The sequence below is a fragment of the Rana temporaria genome, chromosome 8 (genome assembly GCF_905171775.1).
Source record: "Rana temporaria chromosome 8, aRanTem1.1, whole genome shotgun sequence".
NCBI lineage: Eukaryota > Metazoa > Chordata > Amphibia > Anura > Ranidae > Rana > Rana temporaria.
Window position 1 is genome coordinate 73,310,221 of NC_053496.1, and position 26,463 is coordinate 73,336,683.

Sequence of the window (26,463 nt, forward strand, 5' to 3'; positions counted from 1 at the left end):
TAAGTCTCACACATATAGCATTTTTGGTAAAGTAGATTAGGAGATCATCAAGGTATAACATGCATGATCTCAGGTTGAGCTTTTTCAAATTGGATATTTTAATTGGATATATCTATTATGACTAAACCTGAGATCATGCATGTTATGCCTTGATCATCCTCTTATCTACTTTAATAAATATTCTATATGTGGGAGACTTATTTCACCTTCAGTGTATGAAGGAACCTGTGAGAATGCACTTCCTGATTTTTTTATAGTAGTTATTTAAAGATTTATTGTGGACTGTTGATCTCCTGTATAGTAGTATCTGACACACTATCAAGGGATTTGTGTAATCTCTGTGCTTGAAACAACACTACCTGTTGAATAATAGTTTATCTTGTTTCTCCATGTGAATTTCCATTATTTCCATTATAAGATAGAGGTCTTCGTTTGGATAGTGTAGTTATACTACCTGTTGATGTACCTTATAAACAAATGTTGGGGTTGCAGCATTTTGAATCTACTCACATGTACTCCTGAATATGATGTTCGAAACGGGTCGAGATTGCATTTGGTGTTTTTAATAACCATTTTTCATCCAATGTGAACAAAAAATAGTAGTATTTTATTATCCGTAGTCTTCTCTGCTTATGTAAATTTTAATCATTGTTGTAAAAAATGTATTGATCTTCTATTAGTGTTGTTCATTTTTCTATATGTTTACACACAATCCACAGCTACGTTTGTCTCTATTTCCCCTTTAAAGAACTAGAACATTTCCTATATTGCAAAGTCATAATGTCAATAAATAGGCAATTAAAGATTAGGATAAAAATTTCTGCCGTTCTACTAAATAGGTAATGGGACACCACATTGGTTATCCTTTCTTCATTATAAATTATTCTGTAAATTTACTTTATTGCTCTCATTTGCAATGGTTGGTGTATTAATTAAATTTTAATTAAATGTTAGCAATTTAATAAAAAAGCAATGCCAGTAGCTATATTTAGTTTAAATAAAATTAATTCTGTGAGAATAAATTGTCTACAGTTGTTATCAAGTTTTGTTTAGACTTCCTCTGGAACAGTACAGTAGGTCACGTTATAATTGGTTGATGCCATAAAAGTGTGCTGGCCTAGTGCAGTAATTCAAAGCAACCAATCTGATTTCTGTTTTTTGAAGTCAGAGCAGTAAAAGTTTTTCTGATTGATTTCTAGGGGTTATTAAACGTTTGACCTTCACATTACCGAAGCCCTATAGTGTTAGATGACATAAGTACCAAAAAACAATGCTGAAGATAATGTTAGTGTTTCCGTCATGATCCAACTAGAAGTCAACACGCTGTGCTTATCTAGAATCCACTAGCTAGGAAATTAGTCAGCTCATTAGGGTCTTAGGTTCACTTCCCTCAATCCTTTTTTTATATACATCGGTTATATACGCTTGTTTTTTTAAGAAAAATTACAAACATGATTCTTTTAATGGTGGTACTATGTTATAAGAACTTGTTCACACCACGGCCTCCATTAGGCAGCATTTCCCAATGCAATCCCAACCCAAAGACAAGGCAAAAAGCATTGCTTTGTATAGTGCCTGTTCACACCAATATGCTGTGTCTGTGTTAGTGTTTTGTTGTGATAAAATGATGCAGACATTACCTTTTTTTGCAACGCAGCAAAGGATTAACAAAGAAGTAAAAAAAAAAAAAAATCAAGCGATACATTTAAGTGGATGTAAACCCGATTTATGAAATTTGAGTTGAGCACATATATCTGCAGTATTTTGTTATCTGTTTTCAATGAGCTAAGTCTTATAGCTCTCTTATGAACGGTTCCTCTGTTATGAGCCTGAGAACTCCTGCCATATTTTTTTACTTTTTAGACAAAAGCAGCCTGAATCTTTTGTCAAAGGAGGTTGCTAAAATAGATTAGCAGAGAGCAGCTTCTATTACAAAACAGCTCTGAGAGTCTCTGCCTATGATGAGAGGGGGTGTGTGCCTTTCCTCCAATCAGCAATGTTAGCTATTTTGGCTGTATGCCCAGACATCACACTCTGTGTTAACCAGGAAGAGAAAATCTCCTAACACATCTCAACTTTCTAAACAGTATATAAATGTGAAGACAGCAGATATACATATAAAACCTATGTAGGGATATTTGGTTAATCTCTGTGTATCATCTGAGGCTGTTCACTTCACTGGGTGTGTGGAGGGTTTACATCCACTTTAAAGCAATGCATTGCAGTGCACATTTGCATTGTACACCAGCACATGAGTGTTTTGTGCTATGCGTAATGTACTGTGCCGTGTGAACAACATTTACTCTCATTGTAAATCCTCATACACACAGGACATCAAAAACACAGTTTTTACAGGCGTTTAGCCTAGGTTCACACTGCTGCGAATTCAAAATCGCGGTAAAATGCGCGATTTTACCGCAATTTCGCGGCCGCGATTTTGCCGCGATTTCGGCCGCAATTTAATGTAAATCGCGGCCCGAAATCGCAAAAAGTAGTACAGGAACTACTTTTTGAAATCGCATCTCAAATCGTTCCAAATCGTACCCAGTGTGAACCAGGGCTCAATTGACTTTTTTGTTTCTGCCTCTAAACACCCCCTCTTTGTTAGCCTATGTGTCAATGGTGTTTACAGGCATTTAGATGCAGGAGCATTTAGAAGCAGAAAAAAAAAATAAGTTGTGTGTTTAAAAGAGGTGTGCTTGTTCACAGATTAATGCATTCTATCAGACGCATAAATGTGCATACAAAAAGCTGCGTCTTTTCATCCCCTGGAGCAAAGACAGTTTGGGGAGGAAAAAAAACATAAGCTTTTATGAATGGTTAGAGGTCAGAAATATATATATATATTTGTTTCGTTCAGAAGATAACTACAGTATACAGTATGTTGTCCTGATTTGTTTGTCTTAAGGTTTCATGGGGCAGAGTTGCATTTCTTTCCTTTGCAGTACCATGCAGATATATAGTCTAACATGACTTTTGCTTGCTCTATGCTGAATTATATGATTTTCGTTTTGCTTTTTTATATTATTTTTCAGCTATTATTCTACTCTTCCAGTGTATGATGCAAGGTGATAATAAGGATCAGTGTGTGGTTTTTGCCTGCTGCATTTGTATTAACTGTACTAACTTATTTTTGTTATTTCTAGCTAAGTGCCCCACTGTATTTCTATCTTTATTAATACCAGTAACTTTGTAATATACTATACAAGCATGTGGATAGACAGGCATTCACTTCACATACTGTAGTTACTTAAATCTCATAGGCTTCAATGTGTTAATATAATGCTAAATGTTTACATTTGCTGCTTTCATTAGAATAATACTTGGGAGTCCCGACATGAAGGCCCTTGTTCAGGTACTTCATGTCAAATATTGATAATAATCAGTCCCACTCTCTTATGCCGTGTACACACGACCGTTTTTCATGATGTGAAAATGCCTTTTTTTTTAATTGGTAATTAAAAACGATCATGTGTAGGCTCCAGAGCATTTTTCTTGATGTGAAAAATGGGCATTAAAAATTTAGAACATGCTCTATTTTTTCTCGTAGTTTTTTACGTCGTGAAAAACGGTTGTGTGTAGGCTTTAACGACGGGAAAAAAAACATGCATGCTCAGAAGCAAGTTATGAGACGGGAGCACTTGTTCTGGTAAAACTAGCGTTTGTAATGGAGATAGCACATTTGCCGCGCTGTAACAGACTGAAAAGCGTGAATTGTCTCTCACCAAACTTTTACTAACACGAAATCAGCAAAAGCAGCCCAAAGGGTGGCGCCATCCGAATGGAACTTCCCCTTTATAGTGCCATTGTATGTGTGTATGCAAGACGTCGGTTTTTTTCGACTACTTTGTGGCATTAGTACCGTATTTATCTTCATATAGCGCGCCCCGGCGTATAGCGCGCACCCCCAACCTGTAAGGGAAATTTCAGGAAAAAAGAAAATACAGTTTGAATGCCCCTCGTCGGTGTCTTGCCCGGCGTCCATCGGCGGCCTTGTCCGGTCCGGCGTCCGTCTGCGGCCTTGGTGGTGTCCTCCCCACTTCTCCTGGGCTGTTTTTGAGTCGATCCCCGCTTCCCGCGCTGTGTTTGAACGCCGCCGCCGACATATACTAAGCGCAGTACACTCGGGCACGCTCGGCCATGCTCGGCTCCTCTCGCATAAAGGCTAGGAGGCAGCACAGGGCGTGACCGCGAGGGGAGCCGAGCCTGGCCGAGTGTACCCGAGTGTACTGCGCTCGGTATATGTCGGCGGCGGCGTATAAACACAGCGCGGGAAGCGGGTATCGGCGTATATCGCGCACCCACAATTTTCCCCTTATTTTAAGGGGAAAAAAGTGAGCGGTATACGCCGATAAATACGATATGTACAAGTAGTCATGTTGATGCACATTGAACGAGCATGTTCTTACCATAGCTAAACCTGTCCTGAAAAATTACACTTAGCAGTTTCTAGTCAGCAGTGGACAGGAAGTGACTGCAAAAAGGCTGCAGGAGAATTTTAGTGCTGATATTAACCACAGGATGAAATAGAGTAAAAACAGTATTTTAATTTAAAAAAATGGCAATTGTTTCTGATACATAAGGCTGTAGCAAAACAAATGTCATTCCTTTAGGGTTTCCTCTGATCTTTCCCTCTTGATGAATTTAGGGGGGGGGGGGTTGAGGACTAATTTAATGTTCAGGAACATCAAAGATCATTAAGGGGAGGAAATAATCAGTTGGCAATCTAAATAACAAAGCTTCAAAGCAAATTTAACAGATTGCACAGCACGTCTTTTGACATGTGCAGACAAAATGAGCGGTTTTGCTTTTGGATGGCCTTTAAAGCGGAGTTCCAGCCTTTTGAAAAAATGTGTGGAACATTAACTCTTTTTTGTTACATAGTTGTGCAAAGTAGTCACGGTCACCTCCTTAGTAAGCGCGCTCCCATCTTCAGTGTGGGCATCTGAAGCCCACGAGTAGCTCTTCCGGGATACCCGATCTCACGCATGCACATTGCATACAAAGCATGGCGCACTCGTATTGTGGAGGCTGCCAATTGACACCTGGGATTGATGACGCTTATATCCCAGGAGCCAACGGGCAGTGAGCATACAGCAGAAGTGCACCTGTGTAATGTCCAAAAAAGCTAATGAGCTCTGAAAAAAACAGGTCTAACTGTGGATGTGTATAATGGGATCTCTAATTGTTATACTTGTTGAAAGTCACATCCCTTAAGGGTAAACTTGTTCTAAATGTTCAAATCCCAATTTGTTACGGCTCATGCTTCTTGTTTGCTTTTTATCAATAAATATATTGGGCCAGATTCACAAAGGAGATACGACGGAGTATCTCAGATACTCCGTCGTATCTCTCAGAGTATCTATGCGACTGATTCATAGAATCAGTTACGCATAGATAGCCCTAAGATCCAGGTGTAATTGTTTTACACTGTCGGATCTTACGATGCAGTACCGCGGCCCGCCGCTGGGGGGAGTTCGCGTCGTAAACCAGCGTCGGGTATGCAAATTAGGAGTTACGGCGATCCACGACAGTTTTTCGCGTTCGCTACGTCGCTGCTAGTCTAGTTTCCCGTCGCAAAGTTAGTCGTCGTTTTGGGTGCCCTAACTTTACACAGCACACTTATGTGCTGTATAAAGTATGGTCGTCGTTCCCGCGTTGAAATTTAAAAATTCACGTCGTTTGCGTAAGACATCCGGGAATACGGAAGTGCGCTACGAACGTCGCTGTTCGAAAAAATTACGTCAGTTCGCGCAAAGCACGGCGGGAATTTCAGAACGGAGCATGCGCAGTAGGTCCGGCGCAGGAGCGCGCCTAATTTAAATGGCACACGCCCCTTTGAATTACGCGGGCTTACGCCAGAGGCCGCCGGCGTAGGTTTTCATTGCAAGTGCTTTGTGAATCAGGCACTTGCGATGAAAACTTGCGGCGGTGTAACGTATCTACGATACGTTACGCCGCCGCACTTCTACGTGAATCTGGCCCATTGAAAGTAAAGTGTGTGTCCAGCCAAAGCTTTTGTTTTCTTAGTTTTTTGATAAATTGAGGAAGGGTTAGAAACCTCATTAGGTTTTTACTGCCATGTGGCATCTGTTTATCCCCAATCCTGCCTTGCTGATGACATTTCACCAGATAGCAAGTGAGAGGAACTCTTCAGCACAGACACAAATAAAAAAAAGTAGGAGAATGCTAGAACCCCTGTCAGGTTTTTTTTGTCTATGTCTCTGTTACTTCCCAACAGCAGGGCAGGAAATAAAGGTAAATAATTGGGTTAACATGCACGCACTTTGACCACGCAGTCTCTAAAAAGAGAGGCGAAGGACTAACGGGGCTGGTTGAGCGGGCTAGATCCTCTCACTCCCTTATAGGGAGTCCCTCTGCCCCGTTGGGCTTCAAAGCGGAGCAGGTAGGGCGGGCTGTGTGGGAGGACCCCCTCACACACCCACCATTGCCACCTGGGGCATGGAGAAAGGTGGCAGATTGCCTCTGGGGGAGGCCTGCCTACTCCCAACTCCTGCAGTCCGGCTCCTTTCTCGAGTACACGCACAAAATACACTTTAAAACATTTTTTTTTAAGGTAATCAGGATTTGTGCATGCAGAGAGAGTAACGTAGAACACAAACTTATAGTTTGATTCAGGTAATGAAACAAAGCCTAAAGCTACATCTTTTCTTGTTTAATTTAACTGTCACAATGAGATACAATAGAGATGTTTTGTTTGCTTGAGCACAGGAAGGTTTTAGCTGCTCAGGCTTCACATAACACAATGTGTGGGAAACCTGAGGATAGCCTATAACCTGTCAGATGACTTTGTCCCTCATTTCATAAACCAGTTCAAATCAAAGGCACTTTGTGTGTCTGAGACAGACATTGCTTGTTTGAATTCACTCTCAGTAGCTGTTGCCAGCAGATTTCTGTCTTAATTGTGTGATAGATGGAAAACTACTGTTGTAATTAAGAAGAAGCAAAGTATATAATCAGGTTGGAGGACTTGCCAGGCTTTACTGAGTAGGAAAACATCTGAAACTTAGACACTGTTCTCAAAGCTCCCTGGTCTTTTGTCAGAAACCTGAAATACCCGTTGTCAGAGTACTGGAAAAGATGGCTGTTGTAACAGTTATACAACTATATTTGCCCTTTATAGTTGCCTAGTATTGTTTGTTTAGAGGGGTGACACCAATCTCATGGCCATTGTTATTGGCAAGAGACAGCCTTGGAGAGGTGCCAATGCGGATTTATGATCTTCTCCCTTTGGGTAAAATATTCAAAAAGGTTAAAGCAATAGATATTCAACAGTGATACTTTCATATTGTGAAAGGATCTACTTTGGATTAAATAAAGACTTTCAATATTTGTGCTTCACCAGCCAAACGATGAAGTTGAATAGTGTATGATGAGATAAGATCATTTAAACATATACTGTATTTTACCAACTTAGAATTATAAAATTATGACAGTAGTTGGTCAGATTCAGTTTTGACAGTGACAGAGCAGTGTTTAAAAAAAATAATTGGGGACTGGAACTCCCCTTTGAAGCGTAGTTCTAGCCTCTAAAAGAGAAATTTTAAAGTCAGCAGCTACAAATAATGTAACTGCTGACTTTTAATATAAGGACACTTACCTGTCCAGGGATCCCGCAATGTCAGCCCCCGGAAGCGGATTTATCCATTGGCTCAGGTGCAGGCACCGGTATTGCAACTAAGGGAAACCGGCAGTGAAGCCTTCAAGCTTCACAGCCGGTTTCCCACATGCATCAGTTGCGCTGCACTCTCTGAATGGCCCATCATCTTCTGGGACACACACAGGTCCAAGAAGGCAGCAGGGAGGTGGGCGATGAGGAGGGGCCGATGCAGATGCGTAAATTACGTATCTCGTCGGTGAAAGGTTAGAGCAGAATTCACCTTCAAAATTTCAAAAATAATTATATCCAAAAACGAGGAGGGGGGGGGGGGCTAAGGGATCCTATCGCCCCCGACCTAGTTGTATGATGCTTATATTTGTGGTTATTGGAAGAACCCCTCCCCCTTTAGAGATAGAAAAATAGATCATTGATGTCCGTGTTAAATTTATTGAGAGGCAGAAATTGTTAATTGTTTAAAGAACCGCAGTCAACCTCTACAGGAACCCTGAGGCCCCGTACACACGAGAGGATATCCGCTGGAAACGGTCCGCCGGACCGTTTCCAGCAGATAAATCCTCTGGCGGATTTGGATCTGATGGTTGTACACACCATCAGATCGAAATCCGCACTGAATACATCCGCGGTGACGTGTCGCGCTGTCGCCGCAACGATGACGCAGCGAATCATTACGACGCATGCGAGGGAGCGGACAGACTGATCCGGTGAGTCTGTACAGACGACCGGATCAGTCCGCTGGACTGGATTCCAGCGGATAGATTTCTTAGCATGCTAAGAAATGTTTATCCGCTGGGAATCCGTCGGCTGGATTTTTATCCACTGGGAAATGTCCGCTCGGACGTACACACGACCGGATCTATCTGCTGGAACTGATCCGCGGATCAATCCCAGCGGATAGATCCGGTCGTCTGTACGAGGCCTAGGGGTTTTCAGAACCCTGGTTAAGAAAGGCTGGTATGGGGTGCAGTATATGGTGGGTAAAAGGCATTGTTCATATTGCAGAGGTAGAACCTATAATAGTAGTTAATAGATATAGAAGTTAGAAAAAACTTCACAGCTATAAATTATAATCAAACAGTAAAATTAAATTTTCTTCGACAACAGCAAAAAGCAGTGAATGAGACATGCATTAAATGGATGCTCCATCGCAGTTTTTCCCATAGGAAAACTGCCAAAAACGGCCAGGCAAAAGTCCGCCAGTTTTCCCTGCGGGAAAAAAGAGAGCTGGTTCTCTTTTTTTGTCTGGCAGTTTTTGGGCAGTTTTCCCGTCGGAAAAAACTGTGAGGAGCACACGCACGGCTGGGATTCCTGGCCAAAAGCTCTCCTCGCAGCTTTGCGTCGGGAAAACTGGACGTGTGTACAAGGCTTGAGAGCTAGCCAGATCACATGATATTGACAAAACACATGAGGGCGTGCATAAAGGCTGCTGTGAAAATCTCAGCACTGGAGAAACTGTGCAGTTTATCATGTAACTGTGATATACAGATCATCCAACAGGGTATATAGTGGCAATATTTTAAAGGGGTTTTCCACCTTTTTTTTAAGCTTATTAAAAGTCAGCAGCTACAAAAAGTGTAGCTGCTGGTTTTTAATAAACAGACACTTACCTGCTCCACGGCTCCAGTGACGCGCCGGCCAGGGCTCCGCTCCTCGCCCCCCCCCTCCCCGGCCGGCATCTTCATTCTTAGTGTGGGCACCCGGCAGTGACAGCTTTCGGCTTCACGGCCGGGCACCCACTGCGCATGCGCGAGCTACACTTTTTGTAGCTGCTGGCTTTTAATAAACAGACACTTACCTGCTCCACGGCTCCAGCGACGCGCCGGCCGGGGCTCCGCACCTCGCCCCCCCTTGCCGGCCGGCGTCTTAATTCTTAGTGTGGGCACCCGGCAGTGACAGCTTTCGGCTTCACGCCCGGGCACCCACTGCGCATGCGCGAGCGGCAGTGCGCATGCGCGAGCGGCACGGCGCCGTCCGATTGGACAGGCACTCGCCTACAGGGAGGGGCTGTGAAAAGGCGATTAAGCGAATCGCCTTTCCAGCCCCTCGGCGGAATGAGGAAGTGGGACAGGAAGTCCCCTTCTCCTGAAGCCCCCACCCCCCCCCCCAAAAAAAATTACATGTCAAATGTGGCATGTAAGGGGGCGAGGAGTGGGTTAAGCAGAAGTTCCATTTTTAGGTGGAACTTCGCTTTAATGTAAAAAAAAAGATTTATAAGGTGTGGGCACAGTGTGTGTGTGTGGGGGGGGGGGGGCGGATAAACTATTTTCATATTACCGGGTACCGGGTTTAGTAACACTTTAAGGCCTGGTCTCCATAGCTGTACACAACCTGAGAATAAGTACTTTAAATTCAGAAAAGAAGAAATGATTATTACATTCAATTAAGCCATATGGCATGTTTTAGTTTTGTATTAATTATGCTGTCACAATTGTTATTTTGTCTGAAGAACAGTCTTTTTTTTGAGACAGAATCTTTAGGTAATTACCCCATCTAGTTTTATATGTGATGTCTTGTTTTTTGCTATCCTACTTCATGTGCTGTCTGACTAGTGTCCTGAATGATCCCTCCTACACATGATAACAGACTTTTATTAAGTCATTGCAAGCCCTGATGAGCACTGGCGAGCCCCTGAAATGTGCGGACTGCTCCTGTGACTCTGGCAAATAAAGATCAGCGGAAACAATAAATCATCATTTGCGGTCTCACTTTTTGACAGTCTTTTTGCACATTTAATTGCATGGAATTCAAATTAAAAATGTTTACATTCTGCACTGATTCACATGTTTTTGAATTGAATGATCATCTGCTCTGTTGCTGAGTGTTCTAATTTTTCTCTTTCCTTTACGATTTGAAAATGTTTGTAGGGGAAATTAAACATTAACTCTGGTATGTTTGTTATGGATGCTGTTCTTTGTCAGGTGTTCCCATCCTTTAAAATAAGCCTAACACTCAAAATTCTGTATCTTGTAGTTTTTTGGTTAGCTTCATGGTGGATGCACGTGGAGGTTCTATGAGAGGGAGTCGACACAATGGAATGAGAATTGTCATACCGCCAAGAAAATGCACGGCACCTACTCGCATTACCTGCCGTCTGGTCAAAAGGCACAAACTAGCAACTCCCCCACCAATGGTAGAAGGAGAAGGACTGGCAAGTCGGCTGGTTGAAATGGGCCCATCAGGGGCTCAGTTTTTGGGGTAAGTCCTTATAACCTTAAATCCTTGACTGTCAATACCATGTTTTTTGAGAACATATCTGAAGTAAATCTGCACATGATTATTTCCGAGTGACATCCAAATGTACAACCTATGTATAGGCACAGATGCATAATGGTTAAATAGAACAGCAATGGGCATTTAACATTCTTAAAGTGTCACTAAAGGATTTTTTTTTTAGCTAAATAGCTTCCTTTACCTTACTGCAGTGCTGGTTTCATGTCCTCATTGTTCGTTTTTGCTCTGATGTTGCTGTAATTCTGCTCTGTTCTGGACACTTCCTGGTTGTCTGTTTCCTTTGGACCACAGTACTGGGAGATTCTAGTTTCGTTTTCAAACCCTCACTTCTCTATGGCTCTATACAGCACAGAGGCAGCATAACATGCAAAAACGAAACTGAAACTAAAGGTACATTATATGATTGTTTTTTATCTATTTTTAATCGTTTTTAAAAGGAATCAGTTAACTATTATGTCTCTATACCCTGTAAACAGTCATTTGAGCAAAACAAATAATATATGCCTTTACAACTCCTTTAAGCTTTTAAAAATAATATGCCATTTTTTACCTCTGCAACTCTTTATTCAGCAAGTGAGTTTTAAGTTTGCCAGACATATTGCAATTTTCTTTCCAGCTGCCACAGGTTGAATAAAAGAAAATCACTCAATTCCCCCATCAACACCGATTGTGAATCTCTACTGCTGCGCTATTGTATTCTGACAGTGAGAGGTTACCCCGCTGTCAGAATACACTGATTACAATAACAGGCTGCTTGTACTGAAGCTGATCGATAGATCGACTTTAGTTTAACCAGCCTGCCCATAGATGGATCAAAATTCTTGAACCAGCCAAATTTCAATCCCTCAGTGGCCAGCTTAATGCCAAGTACACACAATCGGAAATTCTGACAACAAATGTTCGATGTGAGCTTTTGGTCGTAAATTCCGACCCTGTAGGCTCCATCGGACATTTGCTGTCGGAATTTGAGAGCTGATTCTCAAATTTTCCGACAACAAAAGTTCTCGTCGGAAATTCCGATCGTCTGTATGCAATTCCGATGCACAAAAATCCTACGCATGCTTGGAATCATTGAACTTCATTTTTCTCAGCTCATCGTAAAGTTGTACGTTCTAGACGTTTGGAATTTCCGACAAGATTTGTGTGACCGTGTGTTTGCAAAACAAGTTTGAGTCAAAATTTTGTCGGAAAAAAATCCTTGGTTTTGTGGTCGGAATTTCCGATCGTGTGTACGCGGCATTAGGATGATTGATCATTGCAGTATGCCAAGTCTTTTAATTTAAACAATCCGGAAAATGCTACAGCACAATCACATTACGGTGTTAGTCTTTAACTGTTTAAGGACCGCTCACTGTATATATATGTCGGCAGAATGGCCGCGGGGATCCCCGCAATCGTCTCACGGAGGTATAGAGCAGGGAGATGCTTGTGTACTCGGAGCAGAGATCAGTGTCATGTGACACAGAGCCCACCCCCCCTACAGTAATAAACACTATGCAGGGAACACTTAACCCCTACAGCGCCACCTAGTGGTTAACCCCTTCACTGCCAGTGTCATTTTCACAGTAACCAGTGCATTTTTATAGCACTGATCGCTGTGAAAATGACAATGGTTCCAAAAATGTGTCAAAAGTGTCAAGTGTGTCCGCCATAATGTCTCAGTCATGAAAACTATCACTGATCGCCACCATTACTAGTAAAAAAAAATATATATATATATATATATATATAAATGCCATAAAACTATCCCCTATTTTGTAAACGCTATAACCTTTGCACAAACCAATCAATAAACGCTTATTGTGTTTTTTTTTTTACAAAAAATATGTAGAAGAATACATATCGGCCTAAACTGAGGAAAATAAAACATTTTTATATGTTTTTTGGGGATATTTATTATAGCAAAACGTAAAAAATATTGTTTTTTTTTTTCAAAATTGTCGCTCTATTTTTGTTTATAGTGCAAAAAATAAATACCGCAGAGGCGATCAAATACCACCAAAAGAAGGCCCTATTTATGGGGAAAAAAAGGACGAATTTTGTTTGGGAGCCAAAAAGGGCCTGGTCTTTGACCACCCAAATGGTCCAGGGCTGAAGTGGTTAAATTAAATACTTTTTGAAGAAAATTAGCTTCCATATATTTAGACTTTGTTCATACTTTGCGACTATACAATTAATAGAAAGCTTAGCACTGTCCCTTGGAGCCATAGTTTCTGTTCAAATAGTTTCATTCAGATGTTAAAGAAGTACAAGTATCAACAATAAGAGATGGGATTTACACCGTAAAAGGATAACAGCTTAGCACTGACTGAAAAATCATGTAATGCCATTGTACTAACATGGCCCTCCAAATCTGAAAAATCCTTCCGCTTTTGCATTTTCTTTTGGTTCCCCAAAACCAATTAATACACATCTACAAGCAGAGGGTTTATTGGGAACTGTTAGACTTATGAATTTATATTTATGCCGTAATGCACAAACAGTGTAACATTTGAGTTTGCATTCCCAAACTTTGTTCCGGACTTTCTCTGCTATAAAGTGGACCTGATCATCATTGTAACACAGGACCACTTCATAAACAGCTACTCTCAAAATTAATATTTCACTTTTTCTTTTGTTATCTTTCGGAGACTCCAGTGATAAGGTGTTCCCACCAGAATTCTTATTTCCATTTAATTGATGAGCTCATAGTTGATTCTCCCCCAATGCAGTCTTCATATTATGTATTTTACCATTTGGAATTCAGCTGTGAGAAAGTAAAACCCTTGTTAGCTTTGTTGTTTGGAGTGAAGAAATAAACTGTTGTAGGGAAACCTTTCTCCTGGAGTCTCTGATAGATTTAAAGAAGGTGGCAAGTGGTTGCAACTACCAGTGCCTAGTGGTAGCTGAAATACTATTTCTGGTTGGAGGTTTAAATAAATAGGGTTGTAGCATTAAATTTTTTTAACCCCATCATATGCTGTTTCATTTAACTTTTCTTTTACAGACAACAAATGCAAGATATGAACTAAGCCTCAAAACCTAAACTGCTGCGTTTTAAAATGTTGCAATACAACCCCTTTTAAAGGCCACAGTATCACCTTTTGAGGCAATTCTTTGTGTCTGTAATGATATTGTCCATACTTTGCCTTTATAGTGGTTGCACATATTCTATCAAAGCATACAGCTATGCTTTAGATTTTTCTCTTAATGGATGTCCCTATAATGCATGCAGAATTTTTGTTTATTTTTCAAAGCAGGCGCCAGACAACTGGTGTAGCACCAGAAGTCAATGTCTGTAGTTGCCATCCAATCCTAATACTCCCCTTCTTATTTCTCTTCTTGCTGCATGGATCTTATTCAGTAAACTTCATCTTCCTACCAATTCCCCCCCTTTAAATGAGGGAGAGAGCTTGATTAGCCGAATCCTGCAGCTTGGGCCTCAAGGGACAAAATTTATAGGGTAGGATGCTGCACTATTAAAATGAAAACAAAGGATACAATTTCATCTAAGGGTTTCATTTTTTGTATTATTATTTTTACATCCATATTTCTTTTTTTAGTTTGTCACGGCATTCAGTGCTTTTTTGTTGTTGAAAGGATAGTGGCTTGTCTTTATTACCGCTGACTTTATTGTGCTTTTCTAGGCATGTTATTCTCACAGCTAACACAATTTTAAGTTGCTCTTTTCGTCTGCTGTGTTTTTTTTTCTCTTTATGTTTATGATGCATCAACCACATTGTAATTTTGGGAGAGAGCATTTTATTTTGTTCAAGAGAAGGTATTTGCAATTAACTAAAAATCTTACAATCATATATTATCCCTATTCGCTATTTATATTATTTTGCTATTGGTGTAGAATTCAAAGAATTGCTAAACTGTAACTTTTCTAAGAGAATAATTAAAGCTATATTATTATTTTTAGGTGCTGTTTAAAAACAAATGTATTTAAAATGAAAGTGATATTGTGTGTATAGGGTGGGGGAGCATTATTTTCCGACACATAGCTCATATCTTGTGTAGTAACTCCATTAATAAATGCTGCAAAGTGATAACTGTACTGTCCCTACTCCTGATGCTGTACCGGTTGTATACCAAGTTCTATTTTTCTTTAATGCAGCTCCACTAAGATATCCATTACGTGACGCACTCAACTCCACATAACCAATCTCCCTTTGAAAATCTATACAGTCTGCCATAGTGCTACCCAACCACATATAGACTATCCATTGAAATGGTTAGGCAACAAGCAGGGTAAATGAGATGGACTGGCCAAGCATGTCTCCAGACCTAAACCCTATTGAGCATCTGTGGGACATCCTCAAATGGAAGGTTGAGGAGCGCAAGGTCTCTAACACCCACCAGCTCTGTGATGTCATCATGGAGGAATGGAAGAGGACTCCAGGGGAAACCTGTGAAACTCTGGTGAACTCCATGCCCAAGAGGGTTAAGGCAGTGCTGCAAAATAATGGTGGCCACACAAAATATTGACACTTTGAGCCCAATTTGAATATTTTCACTTAGGAGTGTACTCACTTTTGTTGCCAGTGGTTTAGACATTAATGACTGTGTGTTGAGCAGTGTTAATTTTGTCGACTAAAATGACTAAAACATTTTAGTCGACTAAATTAATACTATTTTAGTCGACTAAAATATGACAAAACAAGTCAGATGACTAAAATACGACTAAAACTAAAATGGCATTTTAGTCAAAAGACTAAAATGGGACTAAAACTAAAATGCCATTTTAGTCAAAAGACTAAGACTAAAAACTAAATTGAAATTTGACTTCAAAATTAACACTGATCTGTAGTGCATGTTCATACCTCAATACCATAAATAATAACATATTAGATTTTTTACTCCAGCAGTATATAATGAGTTTGTACATTGTAGAGAGATGTTAACGAATGCATTACAATTTAATTACACCCATTAGATGTTAGTCGATTAAAACGTAGGACATTTTGGTTGGCTAAAATGTACTGCCATTTTAGTCCTAAGATTAAAACTAAATCGAAATTTGCTGCCAAAATGAACACTGGTGTAGAGTTACTTTGAGGGGAAAACAAATTTACACTGTTATAAAAGCTGTACACCCACTACTTTACATTGTAGCAAAGTGTCATTTCTTCAATGTTGTCACATGAAAATATATAATAAAATATTTACAAAAATGCGAGGGTGTACTCACTTTTGTGAGATACTGTATATTTACCATACCATTTTCTGTGCAGCTATGGGAATCTTTACAGTAATGCCCTACTTTTTGGCAAGCATGTGAAAATCATATGCATCAAGCCACAGGCATCCAGATTTCATGGGTGTTTTAATGATTAGATGACAATCAGTTGTAGGGAATTGACCCAGCAATTGTACTGTTCACTTTACACATCCAAAAAACTAAACAACATATATTGAAACTTAACACAGTCTGTAAACTACGTAAATGAGTAAAGAGTGACATTGCTGTGAGTATCATGATGGTATGATACTATTGTGGGTGTAATTATTTTAAGAGATTTGAACCAGAAACAGGATAAAGTAGAGCAGACAACGAGAAATTAACTCAACAGAGAAATTTTATAAAAAATGATAGAGCCTATACATTACACAAGCAGGGAACTTATTGAAATTATTGTCTTTTTAGTGTTTATGTGTTTTATGGCGGTATTTATTGGTTATACTAGCTTAGACCTCCAACACCTTGTACTTAGGATCATGTGACTGCAGCACTTCAGGCATTCTTTTGTTTTATAGCGGGATCTACCCTGTTCCAAAAAGGTTGGGCAAATTCACTAAAAGTCATTCCTACAAACAGAGAGGGTAGGAATAGGCATATAGTTACTTTATATCCATTTTGTGAAAATCATTTTGCAATGATTTTAGTGTTAATTAAAGCCTCAATGGTATATAGTGTGGGGGGGGGGTGGAAGGTAGGGATTTGCATCAGAAGAGTTTTTGCACATGTATTTCATGTCAACTGGCCACATTTGACTGTGATAATGCAACGGCGTGGGAAATTGACATGTAAGAAATATTGTAAACTCATTCTGAGGTGACCTATGTTAAAAGTATGATTCATATACCCTAAATCTTTATTACTTGTACCCCAGAGTGAGCAGATATTGAAATTAAATACAGTGCACCCTTCTTATGTGGGAATTAAAAACAGTTATGCCGAATGTGTTCAGAACTGGAAACGGTCTTCTTTTATAGAATGTTTGCTAAAAAATGAGCCTAGAGAAAAACAGTCTTTGTTTAGAGGGCCAGTACTTCAATTACTACATTTCAAGACAACCTAAAGCTAGAGAATTTTGTGAGGTGAGCGCTAGTATTTACAGGTTGGAGGGTCACATACTTTTTCTTCAGTTACCTTGGTTGTTCAAAATGATTTTCAGTAAATGGAAATTTAAAGTAAAACAAGTCTAGGTCTTTGTTAAATTACAATAATTTATGATTTTTGACTTGGATGAAGATCAGATTGCATTTTAGAAACTGTTAATGCAGACTTTCAGAAAATTCCTCAAAGGTAACATTGATATATTGGTTTAGTAAAGTACAAAATATATAATGTCACGAATGTTGGTGATGCCAATGAAGACACTTCTGAAACAAATGGTATGCGAACAGTAGAACATAGGATGAAACCAAGCTAACTTTCGTAGCTGCAAAACAGGTCCACTATATGTAGAAGCCCTGTGAGTTCCTAATGGAGAAAGGTTACTGCCAGGTAACATTATGGTGACAAGACATAAACATAAGATTAACAATTGAGTAACATCAAAGAGAGACCTAGACTTTTTTGTTTGGCATTCTTCTGCACTCTATGCTCTCTACTCAAAATATTGTGGCTGTCCCTTCAAATTATGGCTCAACAATATGGTATTAGTTGAGGTATTTCTTACTTTGGTATTCCCGTGGAGTACTGTATTGAAAATTGACCTACCGGTAAATAAATACTACTTTCTGTAATGTCTTACTATGAACCATGAAGCATTACCTTCTGTAAATTTCTTACAGAATACAACATTAGGAGCTGTTTCATGGATTTATCCTAAAATCCTCCAAGACCATGTCTAGCTTTAAACTTATGTTGTACTTTCATACTTACTGGTAGTAAAAAATATGGGGCGGAAAAAAAGATGATGAAATTACTATGAAATACCTTCTCTGTGAACAGTCTTGTTCTACACCATGCACACTGATTATGTGATCTCTGACAATATGCAGACAGTATCTGACCTATTAACCTGCAAAGATTGTATTGACATCACCATTGCCCTGTGTCCATTTCTTTGGCTGAATCTGTCAAGTCTACACTGTTTGTATGTCTAAAGGATTGTAATGTCAAGATTTCATGATTTACTGTAAACAGTTTAATTCTGTGAGTATTACATAGGAAATGACTAAAACGGAATTTACAGATGTGGTCCACAAGATGATATATTTTTTCCTTCTACAAATCTCCTCTTTCGGACCTGAAAACTACCATAAAGATGTTGTACATTTTTTTTTTGCACTGAAAAACTTGAATAACGTATGTACAACCTCTGTAGGAAAAGATAGATACTGTCTATTAACGAGACAAAAAGCTGCACAATCACGACTTTCTATTTTTATTGTAATTTAGTTATTAGAATTGGTAAATTAATTAAAATGTGGATGAATTGTTAGAACCATCTGGATTTGTCCTATCTGAAATTTGATTTTTAATTCTATTTTAGTGGATTATGCAGCTTTTGTAATTGGTTGATTAAATGTCATTTATGTTTGGCTTTTAACGTTTTAGGCTTGGGGTCAGAAAACGTGCACTATAATGCTTGTTGGTGCTCTAGTTTGAAAGCATTTATTTTGTTTCTATGCAGACCTGTGATTGTAGAAATTCCCCATTTTGGATCAATGAGAAGTAAGGAGAGAGAATTGATTGTACTGAGAAGTGAGAATGGCGAGTCATGGAAAGAGCATCAATATGACTGCAAGCTGGAGGAGCTGACAGAGTTACTCAATGGCATGGATGAAGGTAAGTTTACATATGATGCTGCAGGGTCACTAACCCTAAAGTAAAATTCAGCCTATGAAAGAGTTTGCATGCTTGCGTGGCTAGTACAAATATGCCAGATATGTTTACTCACATAATGTTCAAACCCAATACAAATATAAATGCATTCCATGTGCCTCAAGATAAAAGTTGTTCAGTTTGTTTTACTGTTCTTTTTGTCTTTCTTAAACCGTGTCTTACCCTTAAAAAAATTAATCATTTTCCTTTAAAGCATATTATACAGCACAGTACTTTTGCTGTGTAAGTTGGCCATCTCTATCACCTGAAATACCTGGCTGATCCTGCCTGGTTCTGCCCCCCCCCAAACTGACAACAATTTATCATGGCTGCTGAGCCCTGACACTATGGTCAGCTTACGTGCCTCCATCACCTGCAGCTATCTGCAGCTCTCCTGTGTCTCCCTCTGTCCTCCTCCCACCTCCCTTCCCGACTGTCATCTCTCACTAGTGCTGTTCTGCTCCTTTCCTCACTGCTATAAAACAAGGTTTATATCATCCTGATTGATAGATAAGAACATGTGTCCTAGTGTCTGTGCTTTATAAAAAAAACGCAGATTTCTACCTGATTTCACATATAAAATTATATTATATATAAACTATATACATTTTCTTGATTAGTATACCTAGCTGTTAAAAACTATTGGGGGAATCCTTACATGTTTTTAATTATTTGAGTGTGTAGCCCTTTAGACTCTCTGATATGCATTTTTCTATTCAATTCCTGATTTCAAAGTGCCTCCCAGCTCCAGCGGGCAGGGCTAATGGCTTAACAACCACTTTAAGCAAGCCACTGCCTTAATATGAAAGCCAACCCCCTTCCAGAATGCTGCAGAGTGAGAATCATACTTTCTGTTAAGAAGCAGTCATCTCATTGCAGAGGCCTGACAGGCCCTCCTACTGAATTAGGCCTGTGAACAGCAAGCGGCTCCCCTCTGATTAGAGAACTCTGTCTCAGACTCAGCAGAGGGTGTGCCAGACCTCTGCAAAATAGATCACTACTTAAAGGAGAAGTTTCCCTTCTTAGAAAAAATAATAAATGTACATATTTTTGCAGCAAAAAAAAGTGCATTAAGAAATATTTTTCTATGGAAGCCTGGAAAGCATTGCACTCATGATCAGTGGATCATGGGTTCATTGTCCGGCTTTTGCAGATAAGTCCTGCAGCTTTCAGCCTGTACCCATATGGGCTGTCAGTTTGAAAGCTGCAAGGCTTCTGAATGAACTACTAGAGTGCTCATCAGCACCCTTGCAGTTAATTCAGAACTACAACCGTCTGCTGTGGTGGATTACGGTACTTGTAGTTCATTCATTCAGAGGAAACTTTTGATGCTGTTTTTGAATTGTGACAGTGGGTGCGGGGAGAAGATTCTGCCTCCTGAAGTCACACTGAGGGGGGATCGGGGGAGAGGCAGCAGTAGCTGGGAAATATTACATATACAGTGGAACCTTGGTTAACGAGTAACGCGGTTAACAAGCGTTTTGAAAGATGAGAAACTTCTTGGTTTGCAAGTGATGTCTCGCAAAACGAGCAGGTACTCAAGCCAATGGGGTGTGCAGTACCGCATTTGACCAGAGGTGTGGGGTCGCCGGTGACACTTGGAATGATTCGGAGATGTTTGGAAATACTCAGAATCACTCGGAAATACTCTGTTCCTAAGGCCCCGTACACACGAGAGGATCTATCCGCTGGAATTTATCCGCGGACCGGTTTCAGCGGATAGATCCCCTGGTGTGTACGATCCAGCGGATATTTTTCCCGGCGATGGATTTCCAGCGGATCAAAATTTCTTAACATGCTAAGAAATCGATCCGCTGGAATCCAGTCCAGCGGATTGATCCGATGGTCTGTACAGACTCACCGGATCAATCCGTCCGAATCCATCCCTCGCATGTGTCGTAATGATTCGACGCATGCGTGGAAGTCCTTATATTACAGCGTCGCACAGGTCGCCGCGTCATCATCGCGGCGACGGCACGACACGTCACCGCGGAGGGAATTCCGCAGGGATTTTGATCTCATGGTTAGTACAACCATGAGATCAAAATCCGCCAGAGGATTTATCCGTGGAAACGGACCTCTGGACCGTTTCCGCGGATCGATCCTCTCGTGTGTACTAGGCCTAAGTGTTTATGAGCCTTTCCGGGGTTTCCTAGTTTAGCTGAGCTGTCCCCAGTATTTCTGAGGCTCTCCGGCATCCCCCCACCTCTGGCCACATGCAGTATTGCATGCAATTAAAGTTAATGCGGACCAAATTATCTTTGTTTCAATTGACTTTTATGGGAAAACTCTCTTTGTTCTCCTGGAATGAATTATGCTTGTTATCCAAGGTTCCACTGTATATGTAATTATGTAACATTTTCCAAAAGGTGAACTTATCCTTTAACAACATAGAGCAAGGGTCCAACTTTTCAGCTGCTGGCCAGACACTCAGAATGTGACTGTGTTGTAGAAAAAAACTATAAGGCTTGGTTTACACTACCCAAAGATCTGAAAAGTGATCCACGGTGGTTTGCTTTCCAGAGTGCCGCTTTTCAGGGTGCTTTTCTTTGGTGGATTATAATGAGGCTAATGTACCACAACTGTGAGTCAAGCAGATGCAGCACAGCCCTTTTGACGTTAACCTCTTACACCCTCTTAGGACATACCTGTACGTGGTTATACCAGGATGATGCTTGCACCTGCAGGCGTCATCCTAGTATCAAAATTTTCAGCGGACTGTGGCCTTTCTTGTAAAAGGGATTATAGCGGATATATATCCACTAGATCACTTCTACAGGGTGCAGAATGGCCCTTGTGCCATTGCCCATCTCCTTTACCGAACTCTCCTGGGTCATAGGGAAACTCAGTAGAGCGCCTGCTTGGTGTTTGTTTACTCTGAAAGGAAAAGAAGGTACATCCATACCCGCCTCCCCTCTGATGTAAGAAAAGTAAGCAACAAAGATGTTGTCACTTCCGGTTTCGGTTTCATGTTTACAAGCCGTTACCAGCTTGTAAAGCATCTGATCAAACCGATCGCAGTTTGATTAGATGCTTTTGAGGTATTTGCAAGAGACCGATATCAAGTTAAATTCAGGTACTTGCACTAGCATTTAAAGAAATACCATTTATATATGTTGTATTCATGAATACAAAGCTGAATTAATTTGCATATTTATATCTGCCTGGGTTTCATCCTTAGTCCACTAGATTGTAAACTTGTCAGGGCAAAGCTCTTACCTCTTACCTGGAATTGTGTTGTTTATCTGTATTAAAAATAAATGTAAATCTAAGTTAGGCAGGTACAGTAAGACCCGGTTCACACTGGGGCGACTCGTCAGGCGACGCAGCCGCCTGACAAGTCGCGTCCCATTCTAGTGAATAGAACCGTTCTAATAGGAGTGACGCAAGTCGCTCCGACTTAGAAAAAGGTTCTTGTACTACTTCGGGGGCGACTCGGGGCGACCTGCATTGACTTCTATACAGAAGTCATTTTGCAAGTCGCCTTAGATGTCGTCTTCATGTCGCCTGGCCGAGTCGCCCCCGAAGTCGTGCCGCCCCTGTGTGAACCAGCTTATACTGGAATGCATAATTTCATACATTTGTGTAAATAGTTATTAATGGTCATCATGTTTAAAGTTTATTAGAACTCATCCTACATTCATAGACATTAAGTGGCAGATGGGAGATGATCTCAGGGCTTACATATACTGTATGTGTGCAATTGTGTCCCATTTATGTGTATGTGCAATGGCATGTGCGGCATAGTGTGATACAGATAGTTGGACTTTGCTGCTCTGGCTTGAGAAAGGATCATGCTGGGTGCAAAATAATACTGATATTCAGGGTGACTTTAAGTTTGGATGCTACTGTTGTAAATCTATGCTTGTTGAAATAAATAATGGCCAATAATGTGTGGATCATTTTCATGCAGTGCCAAGAGTGGTTAATCACACTGGCATGATCTCTTTGTGCCTAGGCTCTAGAACAGACTTTCTTAACCTTTTTACCCCAGGGGAATCCTTAAAAAAAATTCTGGGTCTTAGGGAATCCCTGCTAAACAAATTCATTAGGAGTCAGTGGAATGCATGCACCTTACATTGATAACTAGTAGGTGGAAAGCACCCCTTACAGTGGTGGTGAAAATGCCCCCCTTACAGACAGCTTAAAAGATTATTGGTGTCATGCCGCTAACTGTGCCAGATGAACGTAGCTCTGTGCAGCCTATTGCAGTTCAAACACACATGCCTTTCTCTGCAGCCTCTCTCACAGGGCAGTGAATGAATGGGAAGTGCTCTGTGCTGAGTGGCTTCCTGTTCATTCACAAACTAATGCATAGTAAACACAGTTTATTATTCTTCAGTTATGAATGGACACAGTGAGCGAGTGTGTTCACTGTGTTCATTTAGAAAATTAACAATTTAATAGCCACATCTCCTGTTCTCCATCCTGAAATATCTCCTTCAGCAGCGGGGGGGCCAGCAGCACTGCAGAGCTGGGGGATCAACAAGGGCTGAGAAGCCCGGAAGTAGGGGGAATCAGCAATGCACATAGTGATTAGGGTGTGTATGCTGACACCCGCCGACATCCGATCTGACCCTGACCACTAAAAACAGACTAATGGGGGATCCAATCCTCCTTCGTCTAGTGGGTTGGATAACAGTCGGATGGAAACGAACAGCTGGTATGTTTCCATCAGAGTGCCCATAGAGAGTGTAGACTGTGTCCGTGTCTGCTCTGTATAAGTGGAGCGCACACGAACCTATCATCCACCTGCTCAGCAGGGATCAGTGGAGAGATTCCCTGCTCAGCAGGCTCTTTTTTATGTATAATGAACAGAGCTCCACTTTAAAGCCAGTGAAATCTCCTCTATTGATAAAATCCTTTTCCTGAGTAAACCCGAAACATTTATATCTGATTGGATCACCTGAACCAAAAAAATAAGTGTGAACAGTACAATTAATTAAGGTATGTAGTATGTACTGTAAATGCAAATGTTTCTGTAACGATTGTTATCTGTCATTGTTTTTCTTGCGTAATTCTTTACAAATGACAGATGGCTTTGGTTGCATGTCTCTATGTAAACACTTTCCATCTCCCATTTCCTGAGCAAAGCTTGCCTTCAGGGTCTGCACTCAGTGGGAACAATAAAAGCCGATGAGACACCAATGCACCTGCCTTCCCTATTCATTGTATGGGGACAGCTGCGGTCTTTATCTATATTGTGAAAATAGAAAAAGGTAAACCTACAACAACAATGCAATCCTACATGGCAATGGAGTCGGTTGTAGCCTTGTAGAAACTGATCCTGCAGCTACGGTCTTCACTAATGTTGTCACTTTTTAAGCTGTCATCTTAGACACAATCATTTAAATATAGAGGATTTGGTATATTTTGGAACCCAATTATTACTTCTCTCAGGTGTGTTAAAAGAGAGTTTTTTTTTAATATAGGGCCACACTAGAGATCCTATCCAGGGACAAGATCACTACACAGAGAAATGCTTATGGATTCAATGTGCTGCTCCTTCACTGGCTGGATAAATATGACCTCACTCTCTTACCAGTGACTTCCATTCTGCATTGTTTCTGTTAGCGAAGACCTTGTTCCTCTGGTCATTGAGGGAGCGACACATGGAAGCAGGTCGTTATTTGCTCTTGTCATGGATATGCAATAGTCTGGCAGCTTACCTGTTTCCATCTGTCCATTAAGAGGCCTAACTCTGTTCTGGTTACCTTCTTATCTCCTCTACTTCCTGTATGGCCCCACCCAGGCCATGCAAGGAAGTCTATATTAACTGTTGCACTACAGGCGTGCAGTGCTGTTCAACAGTGTTGTTTGTTTAAGTTCCTGTCTGCAGTGTGCTACGATTACCTCTCTGTGTACCGTTTTTGGCTCGTCCCTGACTTCTCCTGTTTGCCTGTGCCCTTGACCTTTTGCCTGTCCCTCGGTTACCCTGTCTGCCTGTTGCCCTGACCCATCAGTTCTGTTTGTCCTGCTTGCTGCTTCCCCTCTCTCTCTGTGGAGCACGACCTAGGGGATCCCAGGGGTCGTGACCTGGGCCCAGCTGCGGCGAAGGCCATCCTCACCACTAGAGGCGATCTTGGGTTCACGCTTCCTCTCAGATAGCAGCAGTCGGCTATAGGGTTCACTACCCTGGGGTGCATCCCTGACCCCTACAGGGTGCACTTGTCACCTGGCCACAGGTGATGTGACAGCTCTGCAGTTTTTATCCATTCTGAGTGATAGCGGTTGCATGTGCAACATCAGCCTTATGTAGCATGCACTGACAATGGAGACATAAAACAGCATTTTCATGAGAGAAAGGCATATTTTAAAGCATAATGCCAGCAAAAAGCATCAAGATACACACGAATAGTCCATTTAAAGAAAAAAAGATAGAAACGGATTTTGCTGCGATATCCTCACTCCAGAGATTTTCCCCACATTACTTTTGTTCTTCCGCTAGAAGTCTTCAGTCTGATGGTCAGCATCATTTAAGCCACTTCCTCTGAGCCCAGGTTTTGGAACCCCCACCCAGTGACTGGACAGTGAATAGAAAAGCAGCACAGTGATGAGCTCATCTCTCTGTCACCCTGTTTTCTCTTTCTATGCTTCATGTCCACACACAAACTGATTGGCTCATTGTACTGCTTCTTCCTCTCACACTCAAGGTCTGCTATACAGGGGCTCCACGAGTCTGCCACCAGACAGAAATGTTGGTTTAAGTGTGAGATCTTAATAATAATATACTATAAAAACAAGACGTTTTCTGGAAATAATGGGCTTAAAATATCCTGTGTCTTTTCAAACACATAAAGTGGTTGTAAGCAGGCAGCACAGTGGCGTAGTGGTTAGCACTTTCACCTAGCAGCAAAAAGGGTCACTGGTTTAAATCCCGACCACAACACCATCTGCCTGGAGTTGCATGTTCTCCCTGTGCCTGCGTGGGTTTCCTAAATGTGTCCCCCCCCCCCCATTGTTTACCTGATCCCTACCCAAGAAGAGGAGGATCGGGGCTGCTTCATGCAAAAAAACATTGCACAGAGAGGGTAAGTATAACATGTTTAATATTTAAAAAAAATTGCCTTTAGTATAATTTTAAACTATCACTACACTGTAAATGATACTCACAGCCAGGGCTGGATCTTATCTGTGGGTGCAGTAAAAAAAGTCAGGGGGCAGTCTGTCACACAGTGTGATAGAGATGCAGAGAATTGGTACTTCCTGTTCACTGAGGACATCTCTGCTCTATATAAGGTAGGGTTGTCCCGATACCACTTTTTTAGGACTGAGTACAAGTACCGATACTTTTTTTCAAGTAGTCGCCGATACCGAATACCGATACTTTTTTAAATGTGTCCCCAAATGCAGCCATGTCCCCCCACAGAATCACAGATGCAGCCATGTCCCTCTAGCCATGTCCCCCCACAGATGCAGCCATGTCCCCCCACAGATGCAGCCATGTCCCCCCCCATTATCCAGCCATGTCTCCCCCCCCATTATCCAGCCATGTCTCCCCCCCCATTATGCAGCCATGTCTCCCCCCCCATTATGCAGCCATGTCTCCCCCCCA

The 26,463-nt window shown here is 41.0% G+C and overlaps 1 protein-coding gene across 28 annotated transcripts in view; it reads left to right on the forward strand.

Annotated features, from left to right (window-relative positions):
- Nucleotides 1–26,463, forward strand: part of ANK3 (ankyrin 3) — a 391,181-nt gene that overhangs the window by 300,926 nt on the left and 63,792 nt on the right. For 15 of the 28 annotated variants that reach the window (XM_040362029.1, XM_040362028.1, XM_040362018.1 and 12 more), the window contains 4 exons: nt 3,036–3,068; nt 10,610–10,834; nt 14,214–14,312; nt 18,718–18,872. In XM_040362029.1, the coding sequence (XP_040217963.1) occupies nt 3,036–3,068; nt 10,610–10,834; nt 14,214–14,312; nt 18,718–18,872 (512 nt within the window). The remainder of the gene's footprint in view (nt 1–3,035; nt 3,069–10,609; nt 10,835–14,213; nt 14,313–18,717; nt 18,873–26,463) is intronic. The other 13 variants (XM_040362021.1, XM_040362023.1, XM_040362026.1 and 10 more) reach the window with 3 other exon arrangements.